Source organism: Engraulis encrasicolus, chromosome 24 (genome assembly GCF_034702125.1).
Source record: "Engraulis encrasicolus isolate BLACKSEA-1 chromosome 24, IST_EnEncr_1.0, whole genome shotgun sequence".
NCBI lineage: Eukaryota > Metazoa > Chordata > Actinopteri > Clupeiformes > Engraulidae > Engraulis > Engraulis encrasicolus.
In genome coordinates this window covers 30992766-31013123 of record NC_085880.1, presented here as the reverse complement: position 1 = coordinate 31013123, position 20358 = coordinate 30992766, and the positions used below count along the sequence as shown (strand labels likewise).

Sequence of the window (20358 nt, the reverse complement as noted above, 5' to 3'; positions counted from 1 at the left end):
AGCTCTGGTCCTTGTCGTCGTTCTAATTGGAGCTATGTTATCTAGAATTCCTCTTAAGTTGTTGTTGAAGCTATCAACCATTTCATCAGGTGTGCAGTGACCATTTAGTAGGTCACCCGATTTGATGAGGTCTGAAATCTTAAGCTCAGCAGAGGCATTAATGCGTCGTCTGTGAATGACATTGTTGGGTGTGCTAATTTGTGTTGAAATGTCAAAATCAAAAAACACACAGTGGTGGTCGGAGAGGCCGACGTCCGTGACCGATATATTGTTGATATCAAGCGCATGTGAAATAACAAGGTCAAGTGTGTTGCCTTTCCGATGGGTAGGCTGTTCAGTGACATTCTGGACGAGACCGAATCCATTTAATGTATCTAAGAAAGACTTGGCTATTGCGTCATCTGATGTATTTACGTGGATATTAAAGTCGCCAGCAATTATTGCTTTATCATAGTTAGTAAGTACGTCTGACATGAAGGTGGAGAAATCAGATAGAAATGACGAAGAGAATTTCGGTGGACGGTACAGAAAAATAATAATCAGTTTGAGGTTTGCTTGGACCCTCATTGCCATGTATTCAAATGAAGAGAAAGAGCCCAGATTCATCTTAGTACAATTAAATTTGTTGGAGAAAAGTATGGCTACGCCTCCGCCTCGTTTATTTGGTCTCGGGGCGTGAAGGAATTTGTAATCGGAAGGGCAAGCCTCAATAAAAGTAGCCGCCCCGTCGTCTTTAAGCCATGTTTCGGTAAGAAACATGAAGCTTATGTTTTTGTCCGAGACCAGCTGGTTTACTACGAAGCTTTTGTTGGTCAAGGACTGCACGTTAAGTAATGCAGCGTTAACATTCAAAGTAGTAGAGCTATTGTTTATGCGTTCAGGTGCAATCGTAATTAGGTTGTTGTGTACACAACCAGAGGGTCTACATCTGCGAGCTTTCCTACGGGTAGTGACAGCGTGGATAGCTAGTGGAGTACTCTCTGTTGGGCACGCAATGTCTAAGTTGGTGTAGTGCTTTGGATTTAAAACACCTGTTAGTCAATCCAAGGACTATAGCATGCCTAACTGAAGATATTTATTGTTCTAAATCCAGCCTATATTTCATTTTTTTGCCCACCAACGATCAACAGCAAATCCATTTTTTGTTTCTATCTACCACATCCACACTACTTCTACGAGGTGGTAATGATAAGAAAATTCGTTTATGGAAATACAATAATAAAACACAGTAAGTTGTAAAATCCTTTTAGCATCTACAGTAAGAGGAAGTGCACCCTGCTCTTGCAGACAGATGCAAATCACACAGATGGTCTGACACGCAACACACATGTAGTATGCAAATACAGCCGTAAACAACTGCAACAATAAATAGTAAATGAATACTGCACATACAGTAGTTCCTGGAACAAAACTAATAGTCTTTATAGTCTTTTCTTCATAGTCTCAATATTATATTATTTTTTTGTCACACTGTACATAACACATACATGGAACAGAGGGTGGGAAAAACAAACAGGGAACCATACAGTTATTTCCTCACAAACCAAGCATAGTGCATAACACACAAACCAACTGTGTGTGTGTGTGTGTCTGTGTGTGTCTGTGTGTGTGTGTGTGTGTGTGTGTGTGTGTGTGTGTGTGTGTGTGTGTGTGTGTGTGTGTGTGTGTGTGTGTGTGTGCGTGCGTGCGTGCGTGCGTGCGTGCGTGTGTGCGTGGTCTTCCTGTAGGTGCTGTGTTTGTGCGTAACCCTTTGAACAGGGAGCTGGTTGCTACATTTGACATCATCGTGTCTGTTCATGACAACGCCAGTGAGGTCATAGACCAGTCTGTCAGCGTGCCCAATGGTAAGATTTCAGCCCCTTGAGACGAAGCCTCTTATTTTTTAACATTTTGTTACCGAAATGATATCGTTATGCGTAACTTGATCACGTCTTAATATGTTAACTTAATTGTTGATGTTGTCATAGAAATGCTGTTCTCCCAGCAGTACTATCTGCTATGTGTTGTTTACTTTCAATGCATAAAGGACTGTTTGATGGCAATAAAAAGTCCAGAAATGTCTGAAAAAGTCTTATGGTACATGTGGCCTAGTGGTTAGGGAGTTGGTCTTTCAATCTAGGGGTTGCAGGTTCGAATCCCCCCTGACCTCTCCCTACATCTCCATCCATGGCTGAAGTGCCCTTGAGCAAGGCACCTAACCCCACATTGCTCCAGGGACTGTAACCAATACCCTGACAAATAATAACTGTAAGTTGCTTTGAATAAAATGAAAGCGTCAGCTAAGTGTAATGTAATAATATAATAATGTGGTATAGCATGTCCCGCTCACAGGTATGGAGCACAGCCATCATCATCATCATTTATGTAAACAACAATGATGAGAGTACCTAGTAGTTACTATTACTAGACATCCAAGGCTACAACAAAACAGCTACAATAGAACACCCCAAGGCTACCTGTAGTCCTAGACCAGTGTTTCTTGAACTTTTTCAGACCGAGGACCACTTTGTCCCTCCAAAAATGTTCAGGGACCACCTGTCAACTTAATTCATAGTTGACGGGTGCTAATTTGACACTGCTAATTCTCATGCAGATCACTTACTTTTTATTCACATTACAAGCATGTCTTATTGTGGTAAAAATAACACTTCAGCTATGTTTAGCTTTGTAATAATGTTACAAATACAGCCAACTGCTAGCTTGTCTTGGAAAAATAGAAATCCCCTCGCGGACCACCTGAGCTCTGTTGCGGACCACCAGTGGTCCCCGGACCACACTTTGAGAATCTCTGTTCTAGATCTACATCTAGATGCTCGTTCTACTGTTTTACATCCACAATCTCTTACACCATCAATATCACTTACACCATCACTTACAATCACAATCACCAATCACAGAACTATACAATTATAGAACTATAAAATCTAAAATCTCTCTCTCTCTCTCTCTCTCTCTCTCTCTCTCTCTCTCTCTCTCTCTCTCTCTCTCAAACACGCACAGCCCGGCTGACCATAAATGTGTTGGACGTGAATGACAACGTGCCGCGATTCCGCCCATTTGGCGTGGCCAACTTCTCGGAGAAGATTCTGGAAGGGGCTCAGCCTGGCACCACGCTCCTCTCCGTGTCGGCTGTGGACCCAGACAAGGGCCCCAACGGACAGGTCATCTACCAGCTGCTGCACCTGCCCCGGGGAGACTACATCACACTGGAGGACCCCTCCACAGGTCAGAATTCTTTATTAACAGTCTGCTTCATCACACAGTTCGTTTTGCCGTCTAATGTGGGGTTTTTTTGCAATTGAGAATCTGCATTATGTGAATGATGTTCAGTTGATGAAACTTGATTGCAGTGCAAGTGAAGGTTGCTTTCTGATTTCTGATTGGCTGGCAGGTAAGATCATAGCCAATCGCACGGTGGACTACGAGCAGGTGCAGTGGCTCAACTTCACGGTGCGCGCCCAGGACCACGGCAGCCCCCCGCGCTTCGCCGAGCTGCCCGTCTACCTGCGCATAGTGGACGTCAACGACAACAACCCCGTCTTCTCGCAGCCCACCTATCAGGTAGTCCCTGGAGGGGGGGAAGGGCTCATCAAATAGTCAACCAGTCGGATTTCTTTTTGATATTTTTTGGGCCCTTTGGCCTTTATTGGTGACAGGACAGTTCAGAATGAGACAGGAAATTAGCGGGGAGAGAGACGGGGAAGGCTCAGCAAATGACCCGGGCCAGAATCGAACCCGGCTCGCCGTAGCAGTGTAGTGCCCCGCTGCTGGAACCAGGGCTGGGCTGCCCACCTGATTTCTTGGGGAGAGTGGTCATGACACAATCAGCCAATTAGGTTCCTTCTGGGCAGGGCTTATTACACAATCAGCCAATCTGGTTTCTTGGGGGCCCTACCATAGCTCTAATGGTAGGGCACTGGGCTGCTACGCCGAGGACCTGGGGTCGATTGTGGCCCGGGTCATTTGCCGAACTTTCCTCATCTCTCTCTCCTCAATCTTTCCTAACACTCTCACTGTCCTATCATAAACAAACTAATAAAAGACCAAAAAAATCTTTGTGGGGTCATGTACAAAAGCACCCAATCAGCTAACATGAGGGGGCGTGATGATTCACACTGGAGCCAATAAGAAACCTTGGTGGGAGGGTTCATTTACACCGGCAGCCTATCATGTACCTCGGATGAAAGGTTAATTTACAATGGAGCCAATCATGTAGCACTGGTACAAAAACAACACATTATGTACCATTGATAAATGGTCTTTTATTGCTGTTTAGATGAGCAGACCAGAGATGGCATGTATTAATGTCTATTTGTCTTTGTGTGTGTGTGTGTGCGTGCGTGTGTGTGTGTGCGTGTGTGTGCGTGCATGTGTGTGTGTGTGTCTATGTGTGTGTGTTCGCGTGTGTGTGTGTGTGTGTGTGTGTGTGTGTGTGTGTTCGTGTGTGTGTGTGTGTGTGTGTGTGTGTGCGTGTGTGTGTGCGTGTGCGTGTGCGTGTGCGTGTGTGTGTGTGTGTGTGTGTGTAGAAACCTGTGTTTGAGGACGTGGCCCTGGGTACCATCATCGTGAGTGTGAGTGCCACTGATGCGGACTCCGGCCTCTTCTCCATCATCGAGTACAGCCTGGTGGATGGGGAGGGCAAATTCGGCATCACGCCCACTACAGTGAGCAGACACACACACACACACACACACACAAACACAGAGAGAGAGAGAGACGCATGACACGCATGCTCACACACACAAACACACACACACACACACGCATGCACGCACACACGCACGCACGCACACACACACACACACACACACACACACACACTGTCTGTCTCTCTCTCTCTCGTTCACACACTCAGTCACAAACACATTCACAGATGCACACACACACACGCACACACACACAAAGTTTGGCATCTCAGTCTCACCCACTACAGTGACAACACACATCTCTTCTTCATCTCTTCCTCTTCCTCCTCCTCTTCCTCCATCAGGGAGACATCTACATCCTCTCCCCCTTGGACCGGGAGACCAAAGACCACTACACCCTCACAGCTGTTGCCCGTGACAACCCCGGAGGCACCCCCAACAACCGGCGGGAAAACTCAGTTCAGGTGTGTGTCACACAAAAGTAAACAAAAAGACTTACTGCATGTTTCTGACAGTGTAGGCTATCATACACTTCATTACTATTTCATTACCGGTACTATACTTACTTATACCTAATTACTATGTGATGTGATTTACCTGTGTATTTACTATAAGATGTCAATTGGGTTTCAGGTAAATACCAAGGAATCAGGAGAAAAAGGACTGTCAGAAAGAAAACATTGTTTACACTGTAGTGCACTCACAACGTGAATTTTTGTGTATCTGCATGCCAAGGGTGCCTTGATCCTCAGTTCAGTCCTTTGCATCCAGAATAATTATTCCCTTTGGCACAGTATTATAAAACCACTTCATTAGTACATTATGGACGTTACTATCATTATGGTGTGCAGATACACAAAATATATGAGGTAATAACCTCTACTAGAGTTGTACTTGCATGTTATTACACCAGTTATTCCACTGTAGCTAATGAGTAAGTACACTGTCATTAAAAGTCCCTCAAAATAAAGGGTAACGCTTTACTTTACGGTACAGTTACCATATGTAATTACTGTGTACTTTCTGGGTAACAACAGGGTAACAGAGAGAAGTTACATGGTATCTAATGGGTAAAAAGGGGGTAATTACAAAGTAAATACCATTAATTGGGTAACAGCAGGGTAACAGATGATTAGATGATTGATTATATGGTTAGAAAATACGCAGTAGTTTCATAGTAATTCTTGAGATATGTGTATTACATAGTATTTACTTTGTAATTACCCCCTTTTTACCCGTTAGATACCATGTAACTTCTGTCTGTTACCCTGTTGTTACGCAGAAAGTACACAGTAAATACTGTACCGTAAAGTAAAGCGTTACCAAATAAAGTGTTATTAAAGCATCATGTGCTTGCAAATAAGTTATGGAGATATGATTGACATTCCCAGGTGATCTCGTGTGTTCTCTTGTGTTTTTCCGTCACCCTTGGCAGGTGCTGGTGACGGTTCTGGATGTGAACGACGACCGTCCGCAGTTCTCTGAGCGGGTCTTCACAACCAGCGTGTTTGAGAACGAGCCCAGTGGAACCTCCGTCATCACGCTCAGCGCCGTGGACCGGGACGAGGGGGACAACGCCAGACTCACGTACAGCATGCAGGGGCCCGGAGCAGGTAGCACACACACACACACACACACACACACGCACACATGCACACACACACACACACACACACACACACACACTCGCACACATGCACACACACACACACACACAAATCTGATCACACAACTCCAGACTCACCTACAACATGCAGGGACCCGGAGCAGGTAGCGCGCACACACACACACACACACACACACACACACACACACACACACACACACACACACACACACACACACACACACACACACACACACACACAGTGAGAAGGGGAGTGACACACACACACAACAAACACACACACACCCTTGCCCTCCTCTTGCCCTCTAATAGTAAAATAGTTGATATCCAAGCAGGGCTATTTGTTCTTTTTTTTCCCCGCCGCCAGATGCCTTCTCTCTGGACCCCGCCACGGGTCTGATTCGCTCCCTGCGTCTCCTCACGTCGTCGGAGAGCTTCAACCTGACGGTGGTTGCCACGGACAGCGGTCGCCCCCCCCTGTGGGGCACGGCCATGCTTCACATCACCGTCATAGACGTCAACGACAACAGACCCGTCTTTGTGCGGCCCGCCAACGGCACCATCATACACATACAGGAGGTAAGCGTGCGTGCCTGCCTGCCTGCCTGCCTGCCTGCCTGCCTGCCTGCCTGCCTGCCTGCCTGCCTGCCTGCCTGCCTGCCTGCCTGCCTGCCTGCCTGCCTGCGTGCGTGCGTGCGTGCGTGCGTGCGTGCGTGCGTGCGTGGCCCTTCAACAGTCACGCCTACCGTATGTGCATCTAGCCAATGTTACCATCATACACATACTTTGCAGGAGGTGTGGGTGCGTGCTTGTGTGCCTGCATGCGTGCGTATGTGCGTGGCTGGCCCTTTAAACGTTCCGTCTATGTGCATCTAGCCAACGCTCTGTGTGTGTGTGTGTGTGTGTGTGTGTGTGTGTGTGTGTGTGTGTTTGTGTGTCACTTGTGTCTGTGTATTCTGCAGAAACAGCCGCCCCCCGAAGGTTTTGTGTCACTGATGTCTCTTGTGTGTGTGTGTGTTGTGCAGGAGAAGCCTCCTCCGCAGGTGGTGTATGAGGTGTATGCGAAGGACGAGGACGAGGGGGTGAACGGGGACGTGCGCTACTCCTTCCTGCAGACGGGCGCCGGCAACAGAGACTGGGAGAACTTCAACATCGACGCCATCTCCGGAGTCATCACCACCGCAGTCAAACTGGACCGAGAGAAACAAGCACTACACAGCGTTAGTACTGAACACACGTGCACGCACGCACGCACGCATGCTTGCACACACACACACACACGCACACACACACACACACACACACACACACACACACACACACACACACACACACACACACACAGAGGCACCCACATGCATGCGTGTATACACTCACAAAAGCACACACACGCACACACACACACACACACACACACACACACACACACACACACACACACACACACACACACACACACACACACACGCACACACACACACACGTAGGCACCCACATACATGCGTGTATACACTCACAAATGCACTCACACAGCATCAGTTTACACATGCGCGCGCACACACACACACACACACACTTATTAATCCACCCATGCAAATATGGGGTATATGGGCAGGCTCCCATATGCACGTACACACACAGGCACACAAGGATAATCGTACACACGTTAAAATAAAACAAAATAAAGATAACTATGTACAACACAATATTACTTCAAAGACAGATATGTGGCTCTTAATTGTTCAATGTTTATCAGAGTTGTATAAAGTGGAGATAGAAATACAGTACTCTTACAAATGTAATTGCAACACTCATAGTATGATATTTCAAACTCGAAACCATGTGATAGCATGCCACTAATGTTACAAGATACAAGATGCAAGATACAAGATATTTTATTTGTCATGTGTATATATATGAAACATATATATATATACAATGAAAAGCTTCCCTGCTCTGGGAGTCCCAAAAAAGGTTTAAAAGATTGTTAAAAAGAAAAAATAAAAAAAAAGTAGGAAAAAATATATATTAAAAAAATTGAAAAAATGGCAGGTTGGAGAAAGGGGAGATGTGATGAGTGGATTTCTTCCTATGTTGGTGTTTAATGTTGTAACTACATCTGTAAGAGTACTGCTACTTCTGCTGTCTACAACTCTGCTGTTTGTCTTCTGCTCCACAGCTGATCATAGTGGCGTATGACCTGGGTCAGCCCGTCCCCTACGAGACCACCCAGCCCCTCCAGGTGGCCCTCACGGACATCGACGACAACGAGCCCGTCTTCCACAAGCCCCCGGTAATGGCACAAATACACCAGAAGCCAGCTGAGTGACAACGGCAATGGAAGTAATTATATCCCTGAAACGCGGAGCGTCAGGGATGTTATTATATGCCCGAAACGCGGAGCATCGGGGATGTAATGGTTTTGCGTCTGTTGCCTCGTCCGCCGCGTAAGGTCTTTCATGTGAACGTGATAACTTTTGAACAGATGGATGGATTTGTCCCAGAATCTGTGTGTTAATTACCTAGGGTACCTGGTTAGATTTTGGAGGCCAACACTTCCAAGATAGCTGAATTCAAGATGGCCGTATTATGTTTGGCCCATAACTTCTGACCGGGTGGAAGGATTCACCCCATATTTAATTAACTGAGGATGCAAGGGGAAGCTGTCTGAAAGGGATATTTGGGTGACTGGCCGTGTGTATTGACCCTATGGAGCTCTCGATGGACCGTTTTGGTGGAAACAGGAAAGTTGAGATGCACATTTATTTCTACCGTGATTTGGACAGCTGTGGTTTTATGTTTTTTTTTATATATATATATATATATATATAAATTCCAGGTTAGCACCCACACATCCCTTTCAGACTATTCAGATAGCTTCCTCTTGCATCCATAGTTAATCCTGTTGGATGTGGTTCATCCTTCTTGGTGGTATGCAGACATTACCTTGGATACCGTGGCTCTTGATAAATCACAAAGACTTGCTGTCTTGGTCCAAGATGCAACAGTTACACGCTCACCAAGAATTTCTCATTTTTGAGCTCTGATAATCACCCATAATGTTGTGTGCATTGCAAAATTTCGAGCAAAACTGTGCTCTTATCCTGCTAATTGAACCTTCACACTTCACTTTACTGGTACAATGTGTAATTAATGAAGATTGGCCAAGAGGCTGGTCCACTTAAGGCATGAAAATTCCCACACTACAATGACAGGTGTCAGGTCTCAGATATTTTGTCCACCCCCTGTATATATTCATGGAATACTGCAGAAAGCATGGCCATACAAAATTTCTTTGATTTTATTGATGCTTTTCAGGCATTTTTAATATATAAGAGGCTACGTGATACTACACCAATAATGGAAATGTTTTCATTTCTCTCCTCCTGAAGTTAAAAATGTCTGGTGACATTAATTCTACTTCTAAGCTAGCAGGCGTATCATCATTGAGCCGAATAAGTCCAGCTAACCGTGTGTGTGTGTGTGTGTTTGTGCGTGTGTGTGTGTGTGCGTGTGTGTGTGTGTGTGTGTGTTTGTGTGTGCGTGCGTGTCTGTCCGTGTGCGTGCATGCATGCGTGTGTGCGTGTGCGTGTGTGTGTGTGTGTGTGTGTGTGTGTGTGTGTGTGTGTGTGTGTGTGTGTGTGTGTGCGTGCGTGCGTGCGTGCGTGCGTGCGTGCGTGCGTGCGTGCGTGTCTGTCCGTGTGTGTGTGTGTGTGTGTGTGTGTGTGTGTGTGTGTGTGTGTGTGTGTGTGTGTGTGTGTGTGTGTGTGCGCGCGTGCGTGCGTGCGTGCGTGCGTGCGTGCGTGCGTGCGTGCATGCGTGTGTGTGCGTGCGTGGCAGAAGGGCGGCCTGCCCTACCAGGTGCTGTATGTGGAGGAGCACTCGTCTCCAGGTACGGTGGTGGGCAACGTGACCGGAGCTGTGGACGCAGACGAGGGATCCAACGCCGTGGTCTACTACTTCATCGCAGGTCAGAATCACTTTCCTCTTTCTGTCTGTGTGGTTGTCTCTCACTTCCTCTTTCTCTTAGCTCACTCTCTCTCTCTCACTCTAGCATTTCTTAATGTCTACCCTAATCTTTTTCTCTCTGTCTTTGAAAATCACTCACCAAATACTTGCATATGCACGCCTAATTGTAATTAAAAGCAAAGGGGAGTAGAGTAAGTAAGTAAGTAAGTAAGTAAGTAAGTATGCCCTTTATTTTTGCCACAATGGGGAAAAAACATACAGTTTATTCTAAGGGGGAGTGTATGGGTATTTGGATAGAAAAAATGTTCATATCCAAATAAATACATTAATAAAAGTGCATAAAACACAGATAGTAGAGTGTTAGCAGTGTTAGCAGCATCATAAGAGGAAGAAGAGTCTAAAAAGTAATAAGTTTACTAAGGGGGTGGGCGGTCACAGCAGCTAAGCATTATCATCATCATCATCATCATCATCATCATCATCATCATCATCTATCCAATCAGGACTCGAACTCCGGGGGGGTGGGGCTGGGCTTATATACTGAGGTCCAGATGGCATTTATTTTTTAAAAAGTTAAGACACAGTGCTTTTGAGAAACACGCCCCTTAACCTGGTTCCCTAACTACGTCCTCCTCACTAATGCCATTGCGCCCGGCGCCCTGCAGGAGGCGATCTGGAGGAGAACTTCGACCTGAGCAAGGTGGGCGTGCTGCGGGTCAGGAGGGACCTGGACCGCGAGGAGATCCCCATGTACTCCATCCTGGTCAAGGCCTCCAGCAACCCCAACTGGTCGCTGCCCAGGGGCCAGAGGTCCCAGCGGGCCCGTCTGCTGGACCCCAGCCAGGACCCCACGCTGCAGGAGGTCCGCATCGTCCTGGAGGACATCAACGACCAGCCGCCGCGCTTCAGCAAGCCAGAGTACACCGCAGGTACCGTTTCATAGAACACCATACAGTACAATATGATACAGTATACTGTGACTGTGCAGGTACGACACCATGCAGTACTACAGTACAATATGCTGTGATGGCGCAACAAGATAGAGTACACCACAGGTACCGTTCCATAGAGCACCATACTGTACAATACAATATTATACAATATACTGTGATAGCACAGGTACAATACAGTATAATATGCTGTGATAGCACACACAGCAAGATACCGCAGCTACAATGTACTACCATGCCATATGATTTACACCACAGGTGCCATTCCTTATAGCGCCATACGAAACAATATAACATACTGTGATAGCTCAGGTACAACACCATGCAATACAGTTCAATAGTGCAGTGATAGGCCAGATAGGCCTGTGATAGTGCAGGTACCATTCCATAGAGTACCATACGATGCAATATAATATACTGTCATACGGTAGGTACCATTTCATACAGCTCCATACAATGGAGTACACTGCAGGTACGATGTGATTACCATTCACCTTTTCCCCCCCATGTTTGTGTGCGGGACTCACTAGTTCGACGCCCTTTCGGTACTTACCGCTTACGTCATACGACCTAACCCTAACCTTAACCCTAAACCTAACCCTAACCCTAACCCTAAACCTAAACCTAACCCTAACCTTAACCCTAACCCTAACCTTAACCCTAAACCTAACCCTAACCTTAAATCGCTTGTTTGAAATGTTTGATTACCATGTGAAATCACGAGAGGGCGTCAAACTAGTGGGTCCCGTTTGTGTGCAGCATTTCAGCCCTGCCACGCTAGTTCCTGTTAGGCTGCCCACAGCCTCTCAGAATGATTTAGCACTAGCAGCTGCTACCTTAAACCTGTGATGTTGCAGCTACAATATTAAACAATGCAAAATTGATGTAGCCCCTTAATGCACGTCGTACCTCCTGTGGCACACTATAGACGTTGAAATTTAACTTCTATAGTACTACTCTACTATGACAGTGCACGGGGCCTTTAGTAATACATTACGACTTGGTCATTGCCATTCCGGTAACAGCTCATTTATAATGCCGTGTCTTAAGGGGATAATAATGCAATACAAATCCACATTATGAGATATGGTGAGAGTGATTCAATGCAATACAACGTGATATGATGAAAAATGTGTTCCAATGTAATAAGATGTGATTATTGAATGCAATATGATCTACCTACTGTTTGTATCAGGAGTGGCGGCGGATGCTAAGGTGGGCTCGGACCTGATCCGTGTCAGGGCGTATGACAACGACATCGGCAACAACAGCCTGGTGCTCTACCACATCGTCTCCATCACCTACATCAAGCTGAAGGCCAACATCTCCGAGGAGAAGAGCAACGTCTTCGTCATCGGTATGTGCATCTATCTATCTATCTATCTATCTATCTATCTATCTATCTATCTATCTATCTATCTATCTATCTATCTATCTATCTATCTATCTATCTATCTATCTATCTATCTATCTATCTATCTATCTATCTATCTATCTATCTATCAGTCAATCAATCAATTAATCAATCAATCACAGCCATTCAGTCGTTCATTTATTCAGTAATCAGTCATTCAGTCAACACGAACATGAAATGTTACAGACTTCTGTGATTCACCCATGTCCTGACTGAAGCGTCCATTCACCCTAATTGTGCATTCAGACCAAGCACAGCAAAGGCAGCATTAAAATAGCTGAAGAACCTCAACATACCAAATACTCACCAAACCCGACATGAGCAGCTGTCAAATAAGCTCATTTCAATGTCCAGTCAAGGAAAGACGTTCATTTACTTTACTTAACTTTACTTTACTTGATTTCTTCAGGACATAGCACATTAATGAACATATACATACATGTACATATATGTAAATATGCCAGATTGTAGCCCAAGGGCTAACTTCCATCTGGTGTCCAAAATAGGCAGGCTAGATGTTTACAAGCAATAGAATTTAAAATCCCAAACATTCATCCAATATCAAAACAGACTGTTAGTAACAAAAGAAATAAAACCCACTAAAAACCACTTCATGGTTGAGGGATGCAGACATTTTTTTAGAAAGATGCATTTATGCTGACTTTATCCTGACTTTATCCTGACTATTACACGTCTATAACACTAGAGCACTGTGTGGTCATCAATTTGCTAGTTGATGCTACAATACAAGATGAGCTAATTGCTGAATAAGGACGGCAGTGTGATACAGCATTAATCCCTATGCGCAGAGCATGTCATAACCTTACTGTCACCAACACTGTAATGGCTATGTCTTAATTTGTTACTTAAGAGTCTCAGTAATGTCAGCAATGTTGCTATGATGTAGGTATTTTCAGCAAATACTATAGGCCCGCCTGCAACCCCATCTGCAGTAAGACTAAGAGGCTACGATGCATTTGACATTGCACAAACGATGTCTTTGTAGTCACCTCTGCCTGGTATCTAGTCACAAAGGATGCCCAGTATGGCTACAACATGTCATGCCATGTCACTCGAGGTTACCGTAACACTAAATACAGTTTCACAAGCATTTCCTCTACTCTTAGGAAATATTCGAAAACCCATTCGCAATATCCTTTTGACTTTCTGTCCTGTGCCATTTCCCATTTTCGCTCACAGTTCCGAGAACCGGAACGAGAATACGCTTTATTGGCCAAGTATGTACACAGTATTGGTACGTTGACTGCTCTCAACTGCTCTCAGTGTATGAACTGGGTGGGGGGGCAATGAGATGACTTTGTCCTGGGCCCAGCTTAACCTGCTTACCTGTCACTCACACCTTCCCATCATGTGTAGGTCAGACCAAGCACATGTTCCACCTGTTCATGGCATACTGCACTTCATTCAAACCTCCACCAAGTTTTGTAGTCGTGTCGCGCGCGCGTGTGTGTGTGTGTGTGTGTGTGTGTGTGTGTGTGTGTGTGTGTGTGTGTGTGTGTGTGTGTGTGTGTGTGTGTGTGTGTGTGTGTGCGCGCGTGTGCATGCATGCGTGCGGCGCACGCGTATGTGCGCGTGTGCTTCTGTGTATGTGTGTTTGTATGTGTGTGGGCACATTTGCATTTTAGCACACGGCTACATTTCAACATGCCATATGTGTTCTCCTGTGTGAGTGTGCGTGTGTGCGCGTGCGTGCGTGCATGCGCGTGTGTGTGTGAGCGTGCGCGTGTGTGTGTGCATGTGCGTGTGTGTGTGCATGTGTGTGTGTGTGTGTGTGCGTCTGCACATCCCCAGGTCAGATGGACGGCATCATCCGTACGTTCGACCTGTTCATGCAGTATGACCCGGGCTACTTCGTGCTGGAGGTGCTGGCCAGCGACCTGTCGGGCCGCAGCGACATCGCCAACGTGGGCATCTACATCCTGCGCGACGACCAGCGCCTCAAGATCGTCATCAACGACAGCCCCGAGCGCGTACGCCAGTTCCAGGAAGAGTTCATCAGCCTCCTGTCCAACATCACCGGAGCCATCGTCAACACTGACGACGTGCAGGTGTGTGTCTGTGTGTCTGTCTGTGTATGTTTGTGTGTGTGTTTGTGAGTATGTATATGTGTGTGTGTGTTTATGTTTTTGGAGGAGTGGTTTAGGGGGCCTGTGTGTGTGCAGTAGTGGTGTGCATTGGCACTGCCCTCGCTATTCGATTCAATTACGATTCGGGAGGTAGCGATTCGTTTCGTTTCGATTCAATTCAATTCTACGATGCATTGCAATGCATTCAATTTCTACTGAAAGCAAAGCAAATGTTTCATCAGTCATGATGAGACAAATCAAGTTGTCATATACTGAGCAACATTTTATTGGCTGTTTTCTGTATCAGTCTTGCAGTTTTCAATGCTTTGGAGTGCTTTTATTTAATTTAACACTAATTTGCTCCTGAAATATCCACGGAGGTAATTGAAACTTAAAAAAATTGCCATTGATTCTGGAACTTGCCGCATCTATTCTGGAATTGTCCATGTTCCGCATTGCATTGCATTGCCGAATCGATTATTGTTGACACCACTAGTGTGCAGTGTGTGTGTGTGTGTACTTGTCCAAGAGGTACTAAGTCAAAGAGGGTTATGAAAGTTTCCTCTCCAACATTACCAGGGCCATTGTCAACACAGATGATGTGCAGGTGTGTGTTAGTGTCACCGGTGTATTTTGGTTTGATGTAGTATTCTGGCCCAAGCGTCAGGCATTACACGTAGCTGACTCTTTTATCTAAAGCAACTTACAATTGAAGAGCTCTTTTCCAAAATGAGATATATCCATTTTATAGAATGTTGGGAAATGTACTTTTTTGTATTGGGTATTCCATTGAAATGCATTGCAAAATGCATTTTTATAGAGGTTTTAAAGTATGTTCTCAAAACATTTGAATGGCAAGAATTCACACATAGATGATAGGACCTCTTAACAGTCAATTCCAATATTAAAATCCAAGAAGTCAAAAATGGTGGATATAGCGTTTTGGAAAAGAGCTCTTCAATTATTACAGGGTATTGGTTATTGTCCCTGCAGCGGTGTGAGAAGGCACCTGTCGTCCTCAAGGGCACTTCAGCCATGGAGGGAGGAAGGGATTGGTCAGGGTGGGGATTGAACCTACAACCTTGTGATCTACAGTCCAACTCTATAACCATTGCAACATGGCTGTCTCAAGAGTAGTTTCTACTGTAGGTGCAGTTTCAAGAGTTAATCAGTCTTCTCCTCAAGGCCTTCGTCAACATTGCCGACGTGCACGTGGACGTGTATGTATTTTCTTTGACAGACAAAGACTGGTGAAATCGAGAGTTTATTTCGCGCCAGTGCATTGAGGTGTGAGGACTTTGCATGTTAAGTCGTGCTCTTGAAAGAAAAAAAAGTGAAAGTGAAAGCCCACTGGGAAACTCCAACTCCCAGTGTCATTGTGACACAGCACTCAAGCACTCATAGCACACAAGTGAACACTGCACACTGCACACAACGAAATTGCATTCATGCCTCACCCGTGCAAGGGGGCAGCCCTCAGTGGCGCCCCATGGGGAGCAGTGCGGTGGGACGGTACCATGCTCAGGGTACCTCAGTCATGGAGGAGGATGGGGGAGAGCACTGGTTGATTACTCCCCTCCACCAACCTGGCGGGTCGGGAGTCGAACCGGCAACCTCTGGGATGCAAGTCTGACGCCCTAACCGCTCACCCATCTTCAACGCCACATGAAAGTATTTTGCCATGTGACCAGGTTTGCCGTCCTGGAATTTCTTTAGTTGAGGCGGATTTCTGTTGCTTAACATGAAAATGCTCTGCTGTGCCCTGACCAAAACCATGCGTAACCCTCACTTGTCAGCAAAGCAACATTTTTGTCAAGAACAGCAAAACAAAGGAAATGGTGAAATTGTGCCCAGACCAAAACCACACCTAAACCTAACCTGTCACCGGATGTTGTGGAGCGTGCGTTAACAAGCGAAGTCCTGATGCGCAAACACTATAGATCGTTCAGGTCGATGCGTTTTGATATGACGCCATGTTGTGATTTGCATGCCTGTGTGTTGCAGTTCCATGTGAATAAGATGGGCCGTGTGGACTTTGAACGGACAGACGTCCTCATCCATGTGGTCAACAAGAACACCAACCGCATTCTGGACGTCGAGAGGTATGCTTACACACATGCACACACACACACACACACACACACACACACACACACACACACACACACACACACACACACACACACACACACACACACACACACACACACACACACACACACACACACACACACTCACACACACACGTGCATATAGAGACATGCACACTCTCATACCAACCAGATTCTGGACGTGGAGAGGTACACACACACACAAATTACATTCTGAAAGTGAGCAGGTACGCTTACACACACACACACACACACACACACACACACACACACACACACACACACACACACACACACACACACACACACACACATTCTGGACATGGAGAAGTATGGTCTCATTATCACACTACTGAACTCACATATCACACATATCACACCATTCAGCGGACACTGTGTGTGTGTGCAGGGTAATCCAGATGATCGACGAGAATCAGGAGCAGCTGAGGAATTTGTTCCGGAACTACAACGTCATGGACGTCCAACCGGCCGTCAAGACCAGAGCACCTCACGACTTCACCCCACTGCAGGTGTGCACTGTGTGTGTGTGTGTGTGTACGTGTGTGCGTGTTTGTTTGTCAAGAGCAGGGAACCTGATGACCTCACTACTCTGCGTGTCTGTGTGTGTCTGTGTGTGTGTGTGTGTGTGTGTGTGTGTGTGTGTGTGTGTGTGTGTGTGTGTGTGTGTGTGTGTGTGTGTGTGTGTGTGTGTGTGTGTGTGTGTGTGTGTGTGTGTATCCATCAAGAGCAGGGCACCCAATGAACTCAACACATAGCAGATGTGTACAGTCTGTGTGTGAGTGTGTGTGTGTGCGTGTGTGTGTGTGTGTGTGTGTGTGTGTGTGTGTGTGTGTGCGTGTGCGTGTGCGTGTGTGCGTGCGAGCGTGTGTGTGTGTGTGTCCGTTAAGAGCAGGGCACCCAATGAACTCAACACACGGCAGGTGTGTGTGTGTGTGTGTGTGTGTGTGTGTGTGTGTGTGTGTGTGTGTGTGTGTGTGTGTGTGTGTGTGTGTGTGTGTGTGTGCGTGTGTGTGCGTGTGAGTGCGTGTAAGCGTACTTGTGTGTCTGTCCGTCCAGCTGTCTTTAAAGTGAAAAGTGAAAGTGAAAGCCTTTTGGGATACCCCAACGTCATTGTGACACAGCACCCCACAGCACACAAGTGTTCACTGCACACTGTACACAACAGAATTGCATTTATCAGGGTTCCCACAGGTCATGGAATTTCGCGAATATCATGGAATTTCATAAAAGTTTTTCCAGTCATGGAAAGTCATGGAATTTCACCATTTTGCATGTACAGTCATGGAATATCATGGAATTTTCTTAACAGTTGTGTAAAAGCAAAAGTTTTTTTGTTTGGTGTATAACATTGTTTCTTACTGGTTATACTGCAACACTTCGCCAGAGATGGTTTGGTTTTGCGTTGTAAGGTGCAACATTCTAGAATGCAATGAGCCCACTGACGGCTCGGCGTCGGCTCTAGGGGTGAAGATAAGATCATTTCTTTTGACGAAAGTGGTCATGGAAATTCAGTTTTTCAGGTCTGGAAAGTCATAGAAAATCATGGAATTTTATATCTGAGTGAGAGTGGGAACCCTGATTTATGCCCCACCCGTACAAGGGGGCAGCCCTCAATGGCGCCCCAAGGGAGCAGTGCGGCGGAACAGCACCATGCTCAGGGTACCTCAGTCATTGAGGAGGATGAGAGAGAACACTGGTTAATTACTCCCCCCACCAACCTGGCGGGTCAGGAATCAAACCGGCAACCTTTGGGCTACAAGTCTGACGACCTAACCGCTTACCCATGACTGCCCTTTTTTTTTCTTTTTTGAGATGTGAAATGTGAGATGTGAAAAAAAGTTGGGTAAACCCTGTGTAGGAAGCTGGATCAATTCTTACTTTTGCTGATTTGTTAATTTGTTTTTCATGTGTCTGCAGATGGCGGTGATCATCCTGGCCTTGCTGCTGGTCCTGGCTGCCTTGTTGTTTATCGTCATGAACTGGTACTACAGGACAGTGTAAGGGCTCTCATATTCTGAACACTCACACGTATACCACTCACCACATACACCATACACTGTCATCTTTAGTAACTGGTACTATAGGACATTGTAAGTGCTCTCATATTCTGAATACGTATGTCACATACACTTGTATACCACATCATGCCTGTACACTCTCATCTTTAGTAACTGGTTCCACAGAACAGTGGAAATGAAGAGTTTCTTTGCAAAATGTTGGAACATTTTGGGAAATTGACATTTTTGTATTGGGCATTCCATTGCATTGTATTGCAAAATGCATTTTATTTAGGTTTAAAAAGTATGTTCTTAAAATATTTGAATGGCAAGAATATACATACTTCGAAACAGTCATTTCCAATAATAAAATTCAAAAGTCAAATATGGTGGATACACCATTTTGCAACGAAACTCTTCAAATACTCATACACTGTGCACACACACTCATATAATATACAGCTGTGATTAAGAATCAAACTTATTCCCCCAGATAATGATCGACAACTACGACAAGTCAGAGTCCAACTACTAACAAGTCCAAGATCTTTATTTTGTAGAAAAACAATCCCTAGTTTGGACTGCAGAACAGTGTAAGGAGCCTCATGATGCATGTTTATATTAGACTCACATCCCCTGTTACCAGGGCCGCTGACAGCTTTGGCTGGGCCCAGGACAAATTCATCTGAAAGGGCCCCCCACCCAATACAATCAATGTAATCAGGACCCAATGATAGGCCTCCATTTCCCTGGGCCCAGGACTGGTGACCCCTTTGTCCCCCCTAGTCGGCTTCCCTGCCTGTTACCACATTGCTTCTTCGAAACACATTTAGTCACAAACCGCACCGCACTGCACAGCAATGGAAGATCGGTCCCATGTCGTGGGAAAGTGTGTGAGTGTGTGTGTGTGTGTGTGTGTGTGTGTGTGTGTGTGTGTGTGTGTGTGTGTGTGTGCGTGCGTGCGTGCGTGCGTGCGTGTGAGTGTGTGTGTGTGTTTGTGTGTGTGTGTCTATCCACATCATATGTTTCATCTAGTGTTTGCATAACACCGCTGCTCAGACTAACAGACCTCAAACACACTTTGAACAACTTCTGCTTAGCTGTGTGTTGTAGTGTGTGTGTGTGTGTGAGAGAGAGAGAGAGAGAGAGAGAGAGAGAGAGAGAGAGAGAGAGAGAGAGAGAGAGAGAGAGAGATGCTCACATGCATATTCTGCATGTATAGGTATTTGTGTGTCTGCATAGCTAAATGCTGTATAATAGCAGGTTTTGACTGATCAGAGTCGAATCTGATCGCCTAATAATACCAGCTGTGCGGTAGATTATAACCACACAGGGCTCTGTGTGGGTGTATTATGTGTGTGTGTGTGCATGTGCATGTGCGTGTGCGTGTGTACTCACAGTGCTTTTTACGGTGTCCCAGTTCTGGAAAAATCGGACATAGGACTGCGGAACTAAGAAATACACGCATTTAGTTTCGCATGAACACACACACACACACACGAACATACACACACGAACATGAACACAAAGATAGTT

At 45.7% G+C, this 20358-nt stretch overlaps 1 protein-coding gene across 1 annotated transcript in view; it reads left to right on the top strand.

Moving 5' to 3' along the window:
• The window catches only part of cdh23 (cadherin-related 23), a 435252-nt gene that overhangs the window by 405366 nt on the left and 9528 nt on the right, over positions 1 to 20358 (top strand). Inside the window, exons 48-63 of the mRNA XM_063191998.1 lie at positions 1728 to 1844; positions 3001 to 3225; positions 3392 to 3561; positions 4527 to 4664; positions 4991 to 5110; positions 6082 to 6259; positions 6641 to 6852; positions 7299 to 7493; positions 8453 to 8566; positions 10114 to 10243; positions 10908 to 11171; positions 12388 to 12549; positions 14419 to 14675; positions 16698 to 16795; positions 17214 to 17334; positions 18743 to 18822. Coding sequence (XP_063048068.1) covers positions 1728 to 1844; positions 3001 to 3225; positions 3392 to 3561; positions 4527 to 4664; positions 4991 to 5110; positions 6082 to 6259; positions 6641 to 6852; positions 7299 to 7493; positions 8453 to 8566; positions 10114 to 10243; positions 10908 to 11171; positions 12388 to 12549; positions 14419 to 14675; positions 16698 to 16795; positions 17214 to 17334; positions 18743 to 18822 — 2581 coding nt within the window. The remainder of the gene's footprint in view (positions 1 to 1727; positions 1845 to 3000; positions 3226 to 3391; positions 3562 to 4526; positions 4665 to 4990; positions 5111 to 6081; positions 6260 to 6640; positions 6853 to 7298; positions 7494 to 8452; positions 8567 to 10113; positions 10244 to 10907; positions 11172 to 12387; positions 12550 to 14418; positions 14676 to 16697; positions 16796 to 17213; positions 17335 to 18742; positions 18823 to 20358) is intronic.